Source organism: Chiloscyllium plagiosum, chromosome 25 (genome assembly GCF_004010195.1).
Source record: "Chiloscyllium plagiosum isolate BGI_BamShark_2017 chromosome 25, ASM401019v2, whole genome shotgun sequence".
In the NCBI taxonomy this organism is placed as follows: Eukaryota; Metazoa; Chordata; class Chondrichthyes; order Orectolobiformes; family Hemiscylliidae; genus Chiloscyllium; species Chiloscyllium plagiosum.
In genome coordinates, this window is record NC_057734.1 from 38572611 (window position 1) to 38590588 (window position 17978).

At 43.1% G+C, this 17978-nt stretch overlaps 1 protein-coding gene across 2 annotated transcripts in view; it reads left to right on the plus strand.

Annotated features, from left to right (window-relative positions):
• The first annotated feature begins 4180 nt into the window (after window positions 1–4180).
• Window positions 4181–17978, plus strand: part of znrf3 (zinc and ring finger 3) — a 238809-nt gene continuing 225011 nt past the window's right edge. For both annotated transcript variants that reach the window (XM_043715903.1, XM_043715904.1), the window contains exon 1: window positions 4181–4752. In XM_043715903.1, the coding sequence (XP_043571838.1) occupies window positions 4549–4752 (204 nt within the window). In that variant the 5' untranslated portion in view covers window positions 4181–4548. The remainder of the gene's footprint in view (window positions 4753–17978) is intronic.

Below are 17978 nucleotides of genomic sequence, written 5' to 3' on the forward strand. Positions count from 1 at the left end.
TCGCAGGAAGAATAGACCAACCTGCTGTTCTCCGTGTGGCCGTGTAACGTGCTGCTGCACCAGAGCATCCACAGGCAGTTAGCAAGAGGCGGTGTTCATTTCTTCATAAAACAATATTTGTCCTGGCTCAGTTCAAAAAGAAGTTCAAAGAGAGCTCGAGGAGGTTTCGGGCCAATTAATTCTCATTCAAATTATTTGCGAATATATTAAGCACAACGATGAAAGGGCGCAATTTCATAAATGGACAAAGAAAGTTCCCCAATTTTATTCTGTGGAAGGTGCTTTTTATTATAAGAGCCCTGCCATTAATTCACTTGCTGCTTAGATTAATCCATGATTTGGAGATGCCAGTGTTGGACTGGGCTGTACAAAGTTAAAAATCACACAACACCAGGTTATAGTCCAACAGGTTTATTTGGAAGCACTAGCTTTCGGAGCGCTGCTCCTTCATCAGGTGGTTGTGGAGGGTTCGATCGTAACAGAATTTATAGCAAAAAATTGACAGTGTCATGTAACTGAAATTATACATTGAAAAATACCTTGATTGTCTGTTGAGTCTTTCATCTGTTCGAATTTCACTTCTTTCATGTGTAAATCACAAAACCTTTTATTTTAAAGTTGCATTCTCAGGTTAGCTGTAACCAGGGAACGTAACAGTTGAGGACTATACGTTTACTCTCCCATTTACTCATTCTATGGTCGCAACTATTCTTTCTTGTACATTTTAAACGATACTGGTTCATGCAGCTTTCTGCCAATAATGTAACCGCGATACAATGTGCGCTTTGTTGGATGGATAAGGAAAACTCTGGAAGAATATCTGCATTCCCTAGCGACCGATTCCATCCCTTGCACCAAATACTCGGAGATGCCGGTGTTCGATTGGGGTGGACAAAGTTAAACATCACACAACACCAGGTTAGAGTCCAACAGGTTCGTTTGGAAGCACTAGCTTTCGGAGCACTGCTCCTTCACAACCACCTGATGAAGGAGCGTCGCTCCGAAAGCTAGTGCTTCCAATTAAACCTGCTGGACTCTAACCTGGTGTTGCGTGATGTTTAACCTTTGCAACCAGCAGAGCCTAAAGTAATAATTCGTCATTTCAGAAGTACATAAGACCCAGAGGTGAGCTCAGATGCCATCATGGTTCCGGGGTTAGCATTGCTGCCTCACAGCACCAGGTTCGATTCCAGCCTCGGGTCTGTGTGGAGTTTGCACATTCTCCGCGTGTCTGCATGGGTTTCCTCCCACAGTCACAATGATGTGCAGGTTGGGTGAATTGGCCATGCTAAATTGCCCATAGTGATAGGTATATTACTCAGAGGGGGGGTGGGTTACTCTTCGGAGGGTCCGTGTGGACTGGTTGGGCCAAATGGTCTGTTTCTGCACTGTAGGGAATCTAATGACCCAGAGGTGAGCTCAGAGTACAGATGCCATCACTAAGATTATCTCCTTAGCATTGCCTGCTTGACCTTATCCCAACTCATTTGCTGCACCGTCCTCACCCAGGGTGATGTTACCTCTGGATTCCACTATTCCAGCACACACACGGCTGCTTTTCCAAAGTCTACCTTCCCTAAACGTGAATCATCCAAAAACAAACTGTCACCTTACTGGCAGCAGCTCCCCTGTTGACTCCTGGTCAAGTTACATCCTAATTTTCAAATGTTAATCTTGCCTTTCAAATGCCTCTGTGGCCTTGTTCCATCCCATCTGTGGAATGTCATCTTGCCCACAGCCTGACATATCTGTTCCCTTCTACTTTCGCCTCTTGAGCACCCGTGATATTACTGACCGTCAGGCCTCCGAGTTCCTTCCCTACTCTTCTTCACTTTCCTGTTGAAAACCTACCCCATCTATCAGAGTTTTGATCATTTGGCATCACGAGGTCTTTGTCATATTTTATCATTTTATCTTTGTCATTCCTGATGAAGAGCTTTTGCCCGAAACGTCAATTTTCCTGCTCCTCGGATGCTGCCTGACCTGCTGTGTTTTTCCAGCACCACTCTAATCTTGACTCTAATCTCCAGCATCTGCAGTACACACTTCCGCTTCTTTGTCATATTTTAACAGCGTCTCCACAAAGAGCCTGGAGGGTTTCCTGAAATGAAAGGTGCTGTATAAGTTATTGTGTAAATGTTTGCTAGGTGGACGCTGAATCAATCAATCCCAACTGAGGAAGCTTTCATACATGATTAAATGTTTCATTATCCAATGTAATGCCAATTAAAAGCCTCATCCATGCCAGTTATGTGTCTAGGCTTGACTATTCCAGTGCATTCCTGGCCCACCTCCAATATTCTGCCCTCATGTGAAACTCAATTTCCCACGTCCAAACTGACTCCAAGTCTGATTCACCCACCATTCGATGTTTGCTGACCTACATTAATAATGTATGGCTTAGCAACATTCTCATTTTAAAATTCCTTCGACTTCCTCAAATCCCTCTCAATCCTCGCAGCGCACTATCACTGTAATGTGTCTCAGCCTCGAACCTCCCCTGGGATATCTGTCCGCTAATTGTCGCATCCACCATTGTTGGCCATGCTGTGCTGTTGAGATTCTCAACTCTGAAATTCCGCAACGTCCAACACCCCGCCCCCCCCCTTCAAATTCCTCCAACTCACTCCCCTACCAGATGCCCCTCAAACCCCACCTCTTTGGCAAGACTTTCGGACCCCAATCTCAATATTTCCTTGTGTGACTCTCATTTTTATTTTACAAAGTCCCTTGGTCATTTTACTGTTTTCAAAGACAGTGTGTAAATACCAGTTGTGTTTCTTCACAATGTACTCATTCATTTTTGATCATGAAAATATCTACTTTTGCAAAGGAGGTCTGGAGAGAGATGCAGTGATTTTGCCAGGGTGAGTGCCAAGCAGTGCTGAGACCAGGGTTAGGCAGCAAGTTAATCAATCCCTGCAGCTACAGTGAAAGATGCATTTTGGTCTTTGTGTGCGATTATCGACCAACCAAGTGTTGCAGTTTGGCACATTCCACCGATCAGGGTATATGTTAAGCGATGCACCAAAGCTAGGGACAGCCACTGTAGAGGCCTAATGGGGAACAGCTGAAGTTTGCAACTGCATACAGAAATAGCTGGTGAAACTCAGCAGGTTTGGCAGCATCCAAGAGAAGTAAGCAGATTCAAGTTTCTGGTTGGATTCATATCCACAGGATTCGAAACTGCTTTCTTCCCACAGATGCTGTCAGACCTGCTGAGCTTCACCTGCAATTTCTGGGTTTTTTTCATTTCAGATCTACAACATCTTCAATTCTTCATCACCGTCTAAGGCTCTTCAGCCACAGTGCGCTAACGAAACTGTCTCGAACACCGAACTGAATTCCTCGGCATGGAGTGTGTAGAGTAAATATTATGTGTGGTACAATTGTATTAAGATATCTAGGAATGTAACATTTTCAATGGAGAAAAATTGAATTGTATTGTCCTTCTAACAATATTTGAGTTGAACTTTTTTTTTGGAAGGTGTTTCTCCAAATGTTACAACCAAAGTTTTTTTTAAGCACCAATACAGATCTATTCTGGGACCCTGAATCTGCTATATCTTTGGAAGTAAACTCAACATTATTTAGGATTAGTGATGCTGGAAGAGCACAGCAGTTTCGGGCGAAGGGCTTTTGCCCGAAACGTCGATTTCGAAGCTCCTTGGATGCTGCCTGAACTGCTGTGCTCTTCCAGCACCACTAATCCAGAATCTGGTTTCCAGCATCCGCAGTCATTGTTTTTACCTCAATATTATTTAGCTTGAGGGAAAAGGCCGTTCATTCCCTCCTACGTGTGTCTAAAAAGGATCCCCATTTGACACCCCCAGGGCCTGCAATGGATCCCGTTGTGAAGAATCAGATTCCCCCTAACCTTACACCGCCGCCTTCCCCAGGTGTGCATGCAACGCTGAGGCTGAGCTCGATCAAGTTTTGTTCGAAAGCGAACGGGCGGCGCGATTTGCAGAAACCTGGGACGGAAAATGCACCCTCTTCACGCCTTGGCTGAGCCTGAGCTAGTGCAGGGGGAAGGAAGGCTCAGCAAAGGGGAACTTCGCGCTGTTAATTAAATTAGCAACGAGAGAGAGAGAGAGATTAAACAAAATAGCCACGCAGGAATGGCTGGGGTTGGAGCCGTGCGTTAGAGAGAGAGAGAGAGAGAGAAAAGTGAAGGGGTCAGAAAGATTGGTGGGTGGGGATAACCCTGCCTCGATCACGTGTCGGATCAAAGCCGGGTGCCGCCTTGTGGAGCCAGAGAGAGAGAGAGGAGTGTGAGAGTAGTGGAGAGAGGATTTCAGAGCCGTGTCATTGACATGGTGATAAGTCTGACCGTGTAGGCAAGGAGGAAACATTAACTCCCGAGATATCTTCGCTATTGTCTAACCTTTAAGCAGCGGGCGGAGGAAAGGAAGTCAACATCTAGATGGATATGTGTTTGTGAGAAGAGGAACAAACCGGGGCGGGGGGGGGAACTGAAAGTCAGACTCGCCCAGGATTGAATTAATCAGAAATTATGCCTCGATCGGCGTTGCTGCAGCCAGCGAGATGATGTTGAGGGGTGCTGAGGGATTGCTGTTGGGAGTGCTGCTGGCCGCGCTTGGCTCACTCTGCGCCAAGGAGACTGCTTTTGTGGAGGTGGTGCTGTTCGAGTCCAGTCCCAATGGGGAATATACAACTTTCACAACCGACTTGCAAGGACGTTTCTCCCGGGCAGGAGCCACCATCAGCGCCGAGGGAGAGATTGTGCAGGTAAAACTGTTACAACGCCACCAACAAAAAAGGGAATCAAACTTCCCTCTCCCAAACAGAATGCCTCGGACTTGGGGGCACCCCCACACACACACAAGCCAGCCTGGAGCTTTAATTTTTTTTTAAAAAAAGTTTAGTTGCTGTGAGTGAAGTTCTGAACAAGATGGCTCCGCTCTTCACCGCTGCCTGGAGTTAGCGTGAACGGGGGTTCAAATCCATCAGTTTATCACTGGTGTCCCGGAGTTTATTGATCTCTGTGTCAACAGTCCCTGTCTAAACCGGTCAACTGGAATGGGACAAAGTTTGTTTAATAATTTTCCAAGATGCAGTGGTTGGGGTGGGGGCAGAGTTTTTTTTTTGGGTGGGGAGCGGAATGGTTGAAAAGTTGTCCCAGGAGGTGTTTGAAGTTCAGATGCAATGTTTAATTTGTCGTTTTGCTGCAGTTATAACGATGCGTGCTGTTTGAATGCCTTATCGCTCAGTGCCCTGTGCAGTTGCAGTGAGCTGTGGCTGCAGTGCACGTGTTTGCTGGGCTGGGTCCGGGGGGGGGGGGGGGGGGCACGGGGCGGAGAGTTGACACATTTTGAATTTGTTGAGGGGTTTTGCGCCTTTTTTTTAAAAAAAAAAGAAAATCAAGGTCACAAAAGGAAACCCCCTCCCCATTTCTTCAGGACTAAGGAGTACTCCTGGGGCCAAAGAGGTGGTTTGAACAGACCTATTTGGAGATTTCGCTGGATCAGAGCAGGGGAGCGTGTTGTTTCATTAATTCACAGCAACAGATTACCATGACAACTGCTAACACGGCCATTTAACCATTATTATTAACCTGTGGGGATTTTCTTTCCCCCCTCACCCGCCACCAACCCCCCCCCCCCCCTTCCCAAACTGACCCCCTCCCTCCAAAAATGCGCTGATTTGAGTCGTCAGTCCTTTTTTCGATTTGCTCTCTGATCTGGCACTGCCATTGAAGTTTTCAAAAGCACGGGCGGCTAATTGCATCAAAACATCAGGGGAAGTTCCTTCCCAAAATCAGACCCCCCCCTTGGTTGTTGATGTTGTTGATGTTGTCTTGGTTGGTGAGAGTGAGAGAGCAGCTGGTCCCTCCGTACCAAGGGTTCCCAACGTGTTAACAATGTGTGCAGCCTAGAGATTCCTCACTGGCACGTCCCATTATCCGCCCCCCCCAAAAAAAAAACAAAAACAACAGCCAGTTAGGCATTGGGAGGTAAGAGTAACTTTCCCACCCCCATCCCAATCGCTGGATCAAAGTCGCTTGTTCTACACTCTGGTCCACCGGCTAATAAATCGCTCCTTTTGTAACTCAATCCAACTCCAGATGAGGGGAAAAAAACCCTATTATTAGTGGTTTGTTTCAGTTGCTGAAGCGTGAGAGAGTGAAACTCACCTTTTGATCAAGAGTAAACATGTTTCGATTTTTAAAACCTTCCCCCCCCAAAAAAAAATTGGCAAGGGCTGCTTGTTATTGATTTGCAGTTTCTTTTGGGGAGTGTTGAATTTGATTTCTCTGTGCAGTTAAATCCAGAGTTTGTTCAAAGAAATTAGCTTCACCTCAACTCGAATTGTTCAAATGAAGCTTACCTTGCCGTAGGGTAACTGTCTTGTTATGAATCCCCCCCCCCCCCCCCCCAATCAGTTTACACTCTTAAAAACCGAAAGAAGTGCGGATGTTCTGAATCCGAAACAAAAACAGAAATTGCTGGAAAAGCTCAGCAAGTCTGGCAGCATCCGTGGAGAGAAGTCCGAGTTTACGTTTCGGCTCCGGCAACCCTTCCTCGGAACAGTTTTTGTTTCACTTTGTTCTTTTTTTTAAAAAAAAAAGTTTTTAATTAAATCTCTGGCTATGCACTAACCAGCAGGCCGTATGGAAATCATAGAAAGTGGCGGGGCGGGAGGGGGAGAGAAGGTGGGAAGAGATGACCTGATCCTGGGTAGTCAGGGAAACTGACCTGAAATCACCAAGCACATTTATTGAGGAATAACAACACCAGCGGGAGATTTTAAGTTTCATAAACCACTTTAGATTTTCCTTTATTTCTTGAGAGGGAGGGGAAAAAGTGTGAAAGATCTCTTTCCTCCCCCCCCCCCCCTTCTGGCAACGATTTAATAACTGTCATTGCGACGTTAAAACTGTCCTCGCCTTCAAAGCTTGAAGTTAAATCCGGTTTGTCTAGACGCACATCAAAGTAATCCCAATTCAAACATCAAAGGTAGGTTCACACACACACACACACACACACACACAAAACCCTCCGCAGAGTTCACCGTCTGCACAAGAACATTTTTTTAAAAAAACCAAAAAAAGACGTTTGTTACTTTTCCACAGTTGGGTTGTCATAGACTTTTTATTATTATTTCGAAAAAGAAACTTTGAAATCCTCAGCCCCGGGAAGAGTCTCTAAGAGTGAAGTGTGTATGTCTGGAATGATTAAACCGCAGTGCTGAGAGGGACTATATCTTTCTCAAAAAGCATTTGCCTGCGAGATAAAAGTTGAATTGTTAACTGCTGAACGTGCGCTGCATCAAGTACAAGGGCTTAGAAGCTGGGGAATTTTCAAGGTCAGTTCGCTATCTAAGTACCCTAAAGCTTAATATAGGTTATCTATTTGAATAATCCACTCATTTACTGCCACTTAGATCTTCTGCTTATGGTGGAGGATTTGCAATGAATGTTTGCACTTGGTAGAATCCTCTCTTTGGTCTCTGGCTGTAAATTCATTCTAAACTTTCTGATCAAATTCTATCTCACTAAGACACAAAGAAAAATGGTGCTCTGGCAATGATTGTGCTGAAGAGGCGCACAGTTTATTTTAAAGTTTTGTTGGTTTAAGTCAATAATGGATAGTTCTGATTTGTTTATTCCATGCAACCATTATTACTGCATGGACTTTTTTCATTTTTGCATTAAATTATTATCTTTGTACAGCACAATATACTACTAGAGATATAGATGTAAAATCGTTTCATTTTACGGGAAGTGTAGTCTGCAAAATGGTTTACACAGTTATATCTGAACAGAATGGCTGAAATGCAACAGACTTATCCTTCTTAAAGTAAGTCCTCACTTGAAGTTGTGGGTGCCCTGACCATCACAACTGTAAGTGAAGCAGCCTTGAATGAAGATTGGTGTTAAAACTGTACTTACGTTCCTTATCAGAAAAAAAAACTCCTCAAATATTTTTAAAAATCCCCAAGTTTAAATATTTTGCATTTAAAATTTTCTAATTTTAAACAAAACCAGTTTAAAAAATATGAAGCAAAGAAATGGAACTGGTTACTTACACTTCAGGTAATTCCTTCTCAATGACGATCATGGGTCCTAAAGTTCCTGCTTCTCTGATCCTCCTGATTGTTGCTCATCCTCCCCACTCCACAACACTCCCAGCTGTGATATCTTGCTCTTTGTTTGCCCTGCTGTGTTGTGGTCCTGTTCCCGAACCCAACTTCAAAGTTGCTGCTTTGAAAGTAAGTTTTAAAAACAAACGTGGATCGTAAGAGCTCCAGCACTTTGCAACCACCAGGACTTGCATTTCCTTAACATTGGAGCCCCAGGTTCTGACTGTATTTGGACCCTGAACAAGATGCAGGTCATGGAAACTGTGCATAATGTAAGTTGCGAAGGGGGAAGAGACCGCAACTTGGAGGTCAGAAACTGGGGCAAAGGCCATAACTGGAGTTCGCAAAGTGGAGAGAGACTGAAACTTGGAGATCAAAGAGGCGGAAAGGCTGCAAGTCAGAGATTGGAGGAATCTTGCAGAGAATCCCTACAGTATGGCAACAGGCCATTTGACCCAACAAGTCCACGCCAACACTCTGAAGAGCATCTCAACCCCCTACCCTATCCAATAACCCTGCATTTCCCCTGGCTAACCTTCACATCCCTGGACATTATAGGCAATTTAGCATGGCCAATCCACCTAACCTGCACATCTTGAGACTTTTGAATGTGTGAGGACTAATTAGGTTGTGTAGGAAGCAAAGCTAAAATGAATCTTGTGATGTTCAATGAAATTATGGACCCATTCGCTTGCTGATGTTAAAGTGAAATGATGTTAAACAGGGTGACTTTAAATGTGGACTCACTATAACTGCACTAAACCAGATACAGTGCATGTTAGGAAACAGAAATGATGAGGCTGCACCATTCCTATTCCATTGTAGAAAGACAATTACATTATAAAAGTAATGTAGCATGCAGATCTTTCTGTTGGGCTGCCTCTGCAGAAGACCAGTCTCAGCCTGAGAACTATCATGTTCTGTAGCTCCTAAAGCATATTGATTCCAAAAGGTCGATGATGGGTTACTTTAGGAATGATTTGGAGATGTCTGTGTTGGACTGGGGTGTACAAAGTTAAACATCACACAACACCAGGTTATAGTCCAACAGGTTTAATCGGAAGCACTAGCTTTCGGAGTGCTGCTCCTTCATCAGGCAACCACCTGATGAAGGAGCAGTGCTCCAAAAGCTAGTGTTTCCCAATAAACCTGTTGGACTATAACCTTGTGTTGTGTGATGTTTAACTTTACTTCAGTAAGTGAATGCTTACATGTATAAGCAGCTGGTTTGTGGCTTGCTCAAATAAGAGCAAATATTTCACTTTTAATGGTCATCCAGACTGATGGTATCCTCATCCAGCTGTACATATTTAAACTGTATTAAAAATAGTTCAGTTAAACCAGAAAGTTGGCATGCAATTTTTAATATTTTAAACTTTGCCTTTTTAATATTCCCTTCCTACATTTTCCATTAAATTTGGTTTTGGAGGTAGGGATTCATTGAATTGCTCCACAGCAAATCACATGTAATGGGAACATTCAATGGGTTTAACTTGACCATAGTAACCTGTTATGCAGAGGCATGTGGGAAACGTGATCATGTAAGTGACAGTACAGTATTCATGAGTTGGCTGGCTCCAACAATAGCTGCATTTATACTTGGACCAAATCTTTTCAACTTCTGTTCTTTTAGTTTTCTTTGAAGCACTCTTTAGATAGCTATCTCTCCACCTTCAGCTGGCTTTGTTGGGTAATAATTTGCATCGCTGTCCAAAACATTCGACTCACTTTCTGCGGTAGAACATAGGAAATCCCATTTGTATGTGTTCTTTTCTCTCTTTCAGCATACCTTTTATTTTTAATGGGGGAGGAAGGAAGGGGCAGTTTTGGCCTGAAGCTTTTACATTTCAGTGCACACCTTTCAAAAGCCTTTTGTATGTAAAGTTATTTTTTTGAGTGTAAGTATCTGCACGCTCACAGGTCCGTAGATATTGTATGCATGCCTACCCTGAATGAAGTGTCACATTACAGTGTGCTCATACCTTTCAGGAGTGTTTTTTTGAGTGTAGTTTTATTTCACAAAGTAATTTGGAGATTCCTCAGACATAAATGTTGCAACATTGGTTCCATTTGGTTAGTTGGTCTAACCTGCTGGTGATAAACTGATTAATATCCCATTTAATTTCCCTTTGTGAATTGCTGTTTGCTATGTTTTGGATTACTTGATTGATTTTCCTTTCCTGACCACAGCAACCAAGTTCCTTAGGTCCAATCCTCAAGACAGGATGAAACATCGTTTGCCAGTTCATATCTGACCGCTTCTGCAAGTGTCTAACCTTTATGTTCCAAGCTCCATATGATCTAATCTATTGCTATAACTTCCTCCAGCTCTACAACATTGAGAACCATGTTCTTCCAATTCAGGCACTGTTTTAAAGTTGTTACATAGGATATGTGTGATTCTGACAATTTTGACCCATAACTGGCCTTCAGCTATTTGGTTCCCTAGAGCCACTTCTAAGCTGTTAAGAGTGAACATTGAGTCTTTGACAAGTTGGCGAAATGGCCAGACATCTGGCAGATGAAATTCATGCAGAGAAATATGGAGTACTGCATTTTTGGTAGAGGAAAGATGGAGAGAGATTACAGACTCAATAGTACAACTGTGAGAGGAGTTTAGGAGCAGAGGGACTTCAGGGTTCATATGCATAATTCTCTGAAAGTGGCCAAGCAAGTTGAAACACTTGTTCAGAAGACTTGTAGGATCCTTGAGTTTACAAATCAAAGCAAAGAATGTAAAAGTAAGGAAGTGATGCTACACCTGTACAAATTATTGAACAACTGAAAGTGGGTACTGCAGATGCTGGAAGTTAGAGTCCAGATTAGAGTAGTGCTGGAAAAGCACAGCAGGTTAGGCAGCATCCGAGGAGCAGGAAAATCGATGTTTTGGGCAAAAGCCCTTCCTGATGAAGGGCTTTTCTTGCTCCTTGACCTGCTGTGCTTTTCTAGCATTACTCAAATTATTGGCCAGACCACATTTGGAATATTGTATTCAGTTCTGGGCACCTGAATTTCAGAAGGATGTTAAAGTTCTGGAGAGTATGCAAAGGAGATTTATTAGAATGATACCAGGATGAATGATTTTAGATACAGGGAAAGATTAGAGAAATTGGGATTATTCTCCTTGGAGCAGCGAATGACCTTTTATTGAGATGTTCAAAGTTATGAACGATTTTGAACAGGGTGAAAGGATATTCTGTCAGTACTAGTTGATATGTCAGTAACTCAAGGGTCACCATTTCAAGATTGTCAGCAAGATAACTAGGTGTGAGATGAGAAGAAGTTTCTTTACTCAGTTATTAGGATCTAGTACTGCCCTGGGAGAATGGTGGGAGCAGATTCCATGTGAGGTTTCAAAAGAGAGCAGGGTATATATTTGAAAGTGATGAATTTAGAGGGCTACAGAGATAGATCTGGAGAATGGGACGAGCTGGGTAGCTGTTTCAGGATCTGGCAACATGACAGATTGAATGGACTCCTTCTGTACTGTAAATTCTCTGATATTGGGATTCCATACCCATGTTATTGTGGGTCTGAAGTCACATGCCGGCCAGATCAGGTAAGGATGGCAGATTTCCTTCCCTAATGTGTGTTATTGGTTAGCTCAGTTGGCTGCATGCCTAGTTTGAAATATAATGTGATGCCAACAGCATAGGCTCAATTCTTACAACGGATGAGGTTACCATGAAGGATTCTCCTTCTCAATGTGGGGACCCTCAGGTTAAACCATCAGCAGTTATCTCTCTGTCATGATTGAGTGGCACTGTGGTCCTCTGGGACTATGGTGACTTTACCTTAATCCCTCCTCTTTAGAAGCCTTCAGTTCATGGTGGAATGCTGTTCCATTCATTTTAAATATGACACTGCATGTCAGCAAAACCCTTGACCCTTTGGAAGCAAAGGGCTTAGCTCTATTTTTGCCAAGTCTGGGGCACATTGGCATACTCCAACATCATCCCAACATGTTCCAAGTCCTGGGTTGCTCTTCCTCCATCATCAACGTCTCCCTTAATTAGGGAACCTAGGACAACTGCAGTGGTTGTCACATTGTCCTGTCACAGATGAACTAATTCAAACATAGACAAAGCCCATTTTGATCTGTAGGTTTAAGTTTTTATGTTCGGAGTACACAGATCAAATGAGCTGTATGGAATTACTGATGAAGGGCTTTTGCCCGAAACGTCGATTTTACTGCTCCTTGGATGCTGCCTGAATGGCTGTGCTCTTCCAGCACCACTAATCCAGAATCCGGTTTCCAGCATCTGCAGTCATTGTTTTTACCTGTATGGAATTACTGTTGGAAGTTTGATTTCATCAACTTCACAAACTGAGCGAAATGCTCAAATATTTTACTCGTCGTTACTGAACTCCGTTGATGCAATTTTATAGCCTTTTTCCCTTTCAGAATCTGTACCATATGTCTGTGTAATTTAGATCAGTATTTAAACATCCTTTCAAAAATACTGGAAGTTGAGTGGAGTACCAAAGCTAATGGGGAGGAAAGTATTCTGGTTAGTTATCGTGTTTGAGCTGAAGATAGAGAGAAATTCAGTTTATGCCCTTGGTTTGCTAAAGACTAGTGCTTAGCACCAGTTTCTGCACCGTTCTACTGCTCCATTACTGGAATAAAGATCATACAGTATTTAATGAAGTATTTATAAATAGAGCTTTCTTCAAAACAGTTAATTCTACAATGGCTTTAGTTTGGTATTGTGGCACAGAGACCAGGAAAGTTCTTGGTTTATTCCTCATTGTGTACAAAGTTAATTTCTTATTTCTGCTTATTCAGTCACCCTACTGGAAGTTATTCACTGGGGGATATCGGATGAGAACTGAGATCCAGGAGCCTTACTGTTGCACAAAACCATAACATAATAGAAATCTGCACCCTCTAGGGACACTTGCATTATGTTAAAGATGCCATTTAAAAGTACATTGCTGTTGTTGAGGGATCATAATTGAAGAGAAGAATGAGTGCCACGGTCATTATCAGGCTGAAAGAGGATGTTAGGGTGGTTTATATAATGGATGTGGGGTTTTTATGTTTGCAAGTTTCGAAGACCAGCCTGGGTACTTTGGGAGTGAAGAATGTTGAAGGACAGTTGACTCTCCATGCACTGGGGAGTGTGCTCTGATTTGCAGCAACCGTGCAATGCCATGTTGTTTCCCAAAGGCAGTGATTTTGTTCATAGTAGCAGTTGTTGACTTAGCATGCATGGCACTTTCGCCATCAATGTTTTGTGTCCTGAGGACGTTTGCAAGTTTTAAAGTTGCTGTCAGTGCAAATTAGATGTCGCTTCTGCTTAATCCTCTTTGCCTTTTCTTTTGTTTAAGAGTAAACTATCATTTTAAAAGAAAATAACATTTTGCAAAGTCAAGGTGCAGTTTGACAGTTTTAAATTTGATAAAGATTTGTGGTGCTATGGAGCACGTATTTGAGCTTGCATCACTTGAGGCTAGTTGTGTCCATGTGACAACATTTTAATTTAACAGGATCTTTTAAAATATTTATAGGAATGTCTGTATCAGTCTTTTTCTGTTTCAGTTTCCCGAATACTGGAATGAATCGTGTGCCTTCCTTTGAACTGGAGTTGTATATCTACAGTTTCTTGTTAAATTATTCTGTTGACATACCTGTGGCTTCTCGAGCCCCCAAAGGAGGCCAATTTGCTTGCTTTTCTTTTTGTTAGCTCTCCCTCCAGCCAAAAGGTAGAGGAATATCTCAAAATCCCCAAGATTCAGTTTGTGCTACCTTAACTGGTTTCACTCCTGAGTGTGTGGGCTTAAGTGGGACATATTCTTGGAGATCTCCCGATGCCTGCCACCAATGGTGCTGCACAACCCATGTTTCTTCACATCTCCTCCTATACTCTTATTAAAGTGCTCAAAGAAATTTTGAAAGAAACAGTTCAGTGCCCCAGTGATTCCCGCCCAGGTTGCTCACAGCAGTACTCTGGGGTCTCCAGGTTAAGTCTGGGTCTTGGCAACAAAGGAAAGTGACTGACTGACTAAGTGGCAAAATTATCCCTAGATCACCACCAAGCAACTTCTGCCAGAACAGGAAGTGAGGGAAGTGGGCATGTGGTGAGACCAGAAACTGAGGAATATCCTGACACTTGGATGTAGGTAATACAGAGGTGACTGTCCCACTGAGCACGGTGAGGACTCTACACCTTGTCAGTGGGAGGGTGGTGTACATAGAAAATCTGCTGCAAAATAAGTACAAAATTGACTCACTGCTGTGCTTCTGAGTATGAGCAGGAGATTCTTGCAATTGTCGGCTAAAAGTCAGTTAGGGCATTTCCCGTCTGAAAGAGGTGAGGGAAATCAGCTGCTAGGCTAGGTTGGAGGATTATAACCCAGTATAAATTAGCACGTTCAAGGTTCCTCATGGCAGACTGGTACAAAAGGTGAAGTCAGATGGTATCTGGGTGAGCTGGCAAGATGGATAGAGAACTGGCTTAGTCATAGGAGACAGGGTAGCAGTAGAAGGATGCTTTTTGGCATGAAAGACTGTGACTAGTGGTGTTCCACAGGGATCAGCGCTCTGATCTCTACTGTACATGATCTACATAAATGATTTGGAGGAGAAAACAGCTGGTCTAATTAGTAAATTTGCAGGCAATACAAAGATTAGTGGTGTTGTGGATAGTGAGGATTGTCAAAGGATACAGCAGGATATCGAATAATTGGGGGAATGGGGAGAAAAGTGGCAGGTGGAGTTTAATTTGGACAAATGTAAGTTGATGCATTTTGGAAGGTCAGGTACAGGTGGAAACTATAGAGTGAATGGCAGAACCCTTAGGAGCATTGATATGCAGAGGGATCTGGGTGTGCAGGTCCACAGGTCACTGAAGGTGGCAGTGCAGGCAGAAGAAGGCCTATGGTGTGCTTGCCTTTATTGGAAGGGGCGTTAAGTATAAGAATAGGCAAGTTATGCAGCAGCTTTATAGAACTTCTTAGTTAGGCCACACTTGGAATATTGCATACAGTTCTGGTCACCACACTACCAGAAAGATGTGGATACTTTGGAGAGGGTACAGAAAAGGTTTACCAGGATGTTGCCTTGTGTGGGGAATTTTAGCTATGAAGAAAGGTTGGATAGACTTTGTTTGTTTTCACTGGAATGCAGGAGGTGGAGGGGTGACCTGATAGAAGTTTTTATAAGATTGTGAATGGTTTGGATAGAGTGGAAAGTATGAGGCTTTTTCCCAGGGTGGAGGGGTCAATTACTAGGGCACACTGATTCAAGATATGAGAGCATGGAAGTTTAAAAGAGATGTGTGAAAACCATGCAGGGCACAAAGGGTGGTGAGTACCTAGAACGTGCTGCCAGAGGAGACACAATAGTAGTATTCAGGAATCGTAGAGGGATACGGATCCTGTAAATGAAGACAGTTTTAATATGGAAGGGCAAAATGGCAGTGCAAGCTTGGAAAGCCGAAGGGCCTGATTCTGTGCCAAATTGTTCTTTGTTCTTTGTTATTTTGTTCTTCAAGAGAGCTGGAGGAAAATCATGACAATAACACAACAAAAAGGCACTCTTGTCGTAAACTTTCTTGCTTTCCTGCCTTTGAGTCACAACTCACTCGTACCTTCAAATGCACATTCAACGATGTGCTAAGGCGTGGGTTGCTCATGTGCAACCCTGGATGCTGAGCCATTTGACTGCAAGAAGCATCAAGGCCAGACTCAATTGCACTGGCAGCCAATGTCCATGTCTGCATCCCATGGGTTAGTGTTCAACCATGTGGCCTTTGGTAAGACCAGTATCTGTTACCCGTCCCCAGTTGCCCTTCTAGTGACACCTAAACATTGATCCAGCTCGGAGCAAACCATTAAGAGCCAGTGACCAAATCTGAGAGTTTCTCTGTTATCCTAGTTCAGCGAGTCACTGGAGAAATGTGCAGAGAGACAGCAGAAGAGACTTTATAGTAAGTACTCATTTTAATCTGATTTATGTAGAGTAGAAGCTGCCTAAATCAGTCGTCCCTGAGGAATTTATGTTCAGATGCAGCTAATAATTAAAGCATTTCACTAACTGAAGGGCCCACCCGTTGTTAAATTGATGGCCCTGACATTCAAAAGCTGTTTCTTTTTTGTTGTCTTGAATGATCTTTCACATTCAGATCAGAGAGTCTCGCATCTCAGTACCGATTCTTGTAATGCTGTTGAACACGACTAACACCAATTCCAGCCCCATCTTGTAAAAATCAGGTTCAACTTGGTTTTGCTTGGATAACTAATTTCACAGCGACCTGGCAACTGGCTTATATGTGCTAGACCCCAAAACCTGAATTGAAAGATTGAGGTGGAAGTCCTTCAAAAAAGCAAACTTCAATTCTGTGCAGTGCGGTCCCATTTGTTGAGGGGAAAGGTAGAAACCAGTTTGAAGATACCAAGCTATTGGGGATGGGATCACGGCCATTGTGTTCCTGGGTTTTGACAGAGCGGGTTGAGAAGTAAGTAATGCCCAGGAGACCAGAGAGAGCTCACCATTGAAAAGTGCCATGGAGTCATTTATGTCTGACCAGGCAGGGGTGGGACTATGTCGGTTTAAGACCTCATCTACAGGAAAGCATTTCTGACAATAAGGCATTCCCTCAGCGTTTCGCCCACATGGCGGCAGAGTTCAATTGTTCAGTTCCACAAACTTGATTTCTTAAGTTACAGCAAAAGGGAAGGAAGAAGGAAATGTTAAATAAGGCTGGCATTTGACTCTCTCTCAGTGGCCCAGTGGACTACAAAATGCTAAGCTGCACTCTGAGTAACGCTCAAGAGCAAACTTTACTGAGGAAAATTGGGCACTGATCCTAATTAAACTTACTTGAGTACAGAATGTATGTGGGTTTTCTGTAACCTGTCCAGTAACTGATCTCACTGACCACATTTATGTTGAACATGACTTTATTCGAGAAGAAAAAAGTACACTAAGTGGTTCACTAACCTGTGTGCACACCGTGTTTTCTCTGTTTGCATGCCTGTCTTTTCTTTTCCTTTGCCAAATGCTGTCTTGTTTATGAAATCCAGAGGGAGTATTTCTTGGATTACATTTCTTTGCTGCAGGTGCAGTTGACATTATCCTCCTATACACCGCTTCCCAGTGTAACAGCAATAGGAAACCAAATTTCCCACCGGAATGTTGCCAAGTAATGTTCTCTGGTTCAACATTGGCAAAGAACCCTTGTTTTCACCTGCCAGAACAGGGCACTAGGCTTGCAGGCAACTGACTGACTGCCAATAAATGTAGTCCTGGGGTACCTTTTTGAAGACAAAACAGGGGCAGCCTAACCATCACACTCTCTCACCACAATGATTTGGAGATGCCGGTGTTGGACTGGGGTGTACAAAGTTAAAATTCACACAAACCAGGTTATAGTCCAACAGGTTTAATTGGAAGCACACTAGCTTTCGGAGCGAAGCTCCTTCATCAGGTGATTGTCGGGGGCTCGATCCTAACACAGAATTTATAGCAAAAATTTGCAGTGTGATGTAACTGAAATTATACATTGAAAAATTGATTGTCTGTTAAGCCTTTCATCTGTTAGAATACAGTGATAGCTTCACTTCTTTCATGTGTAAATCACAAAAACCCTTTTTTTTAAAGTTGCATTCTCGGGTTAGCTGTTAACAATGGTGATAGCTAGACAATATGTTGAAGGTGTTGGCCCCCTGTGTTCTTTGTCTATGACATGATGTTTAGATTGATTCTAATCTAAAAAGTGAGATAACGGAGTTTTACATAAATTCATGCAGTTTTTGAGCTCAGAGTTCTACATGAATTTATGTGGTTTTTGAGCAAAGTGCAATGTAACTCTGCAAGTACAAATTCACCCCACAAAATATGTGTGCATGTGGGTCTTTGTGTGTGT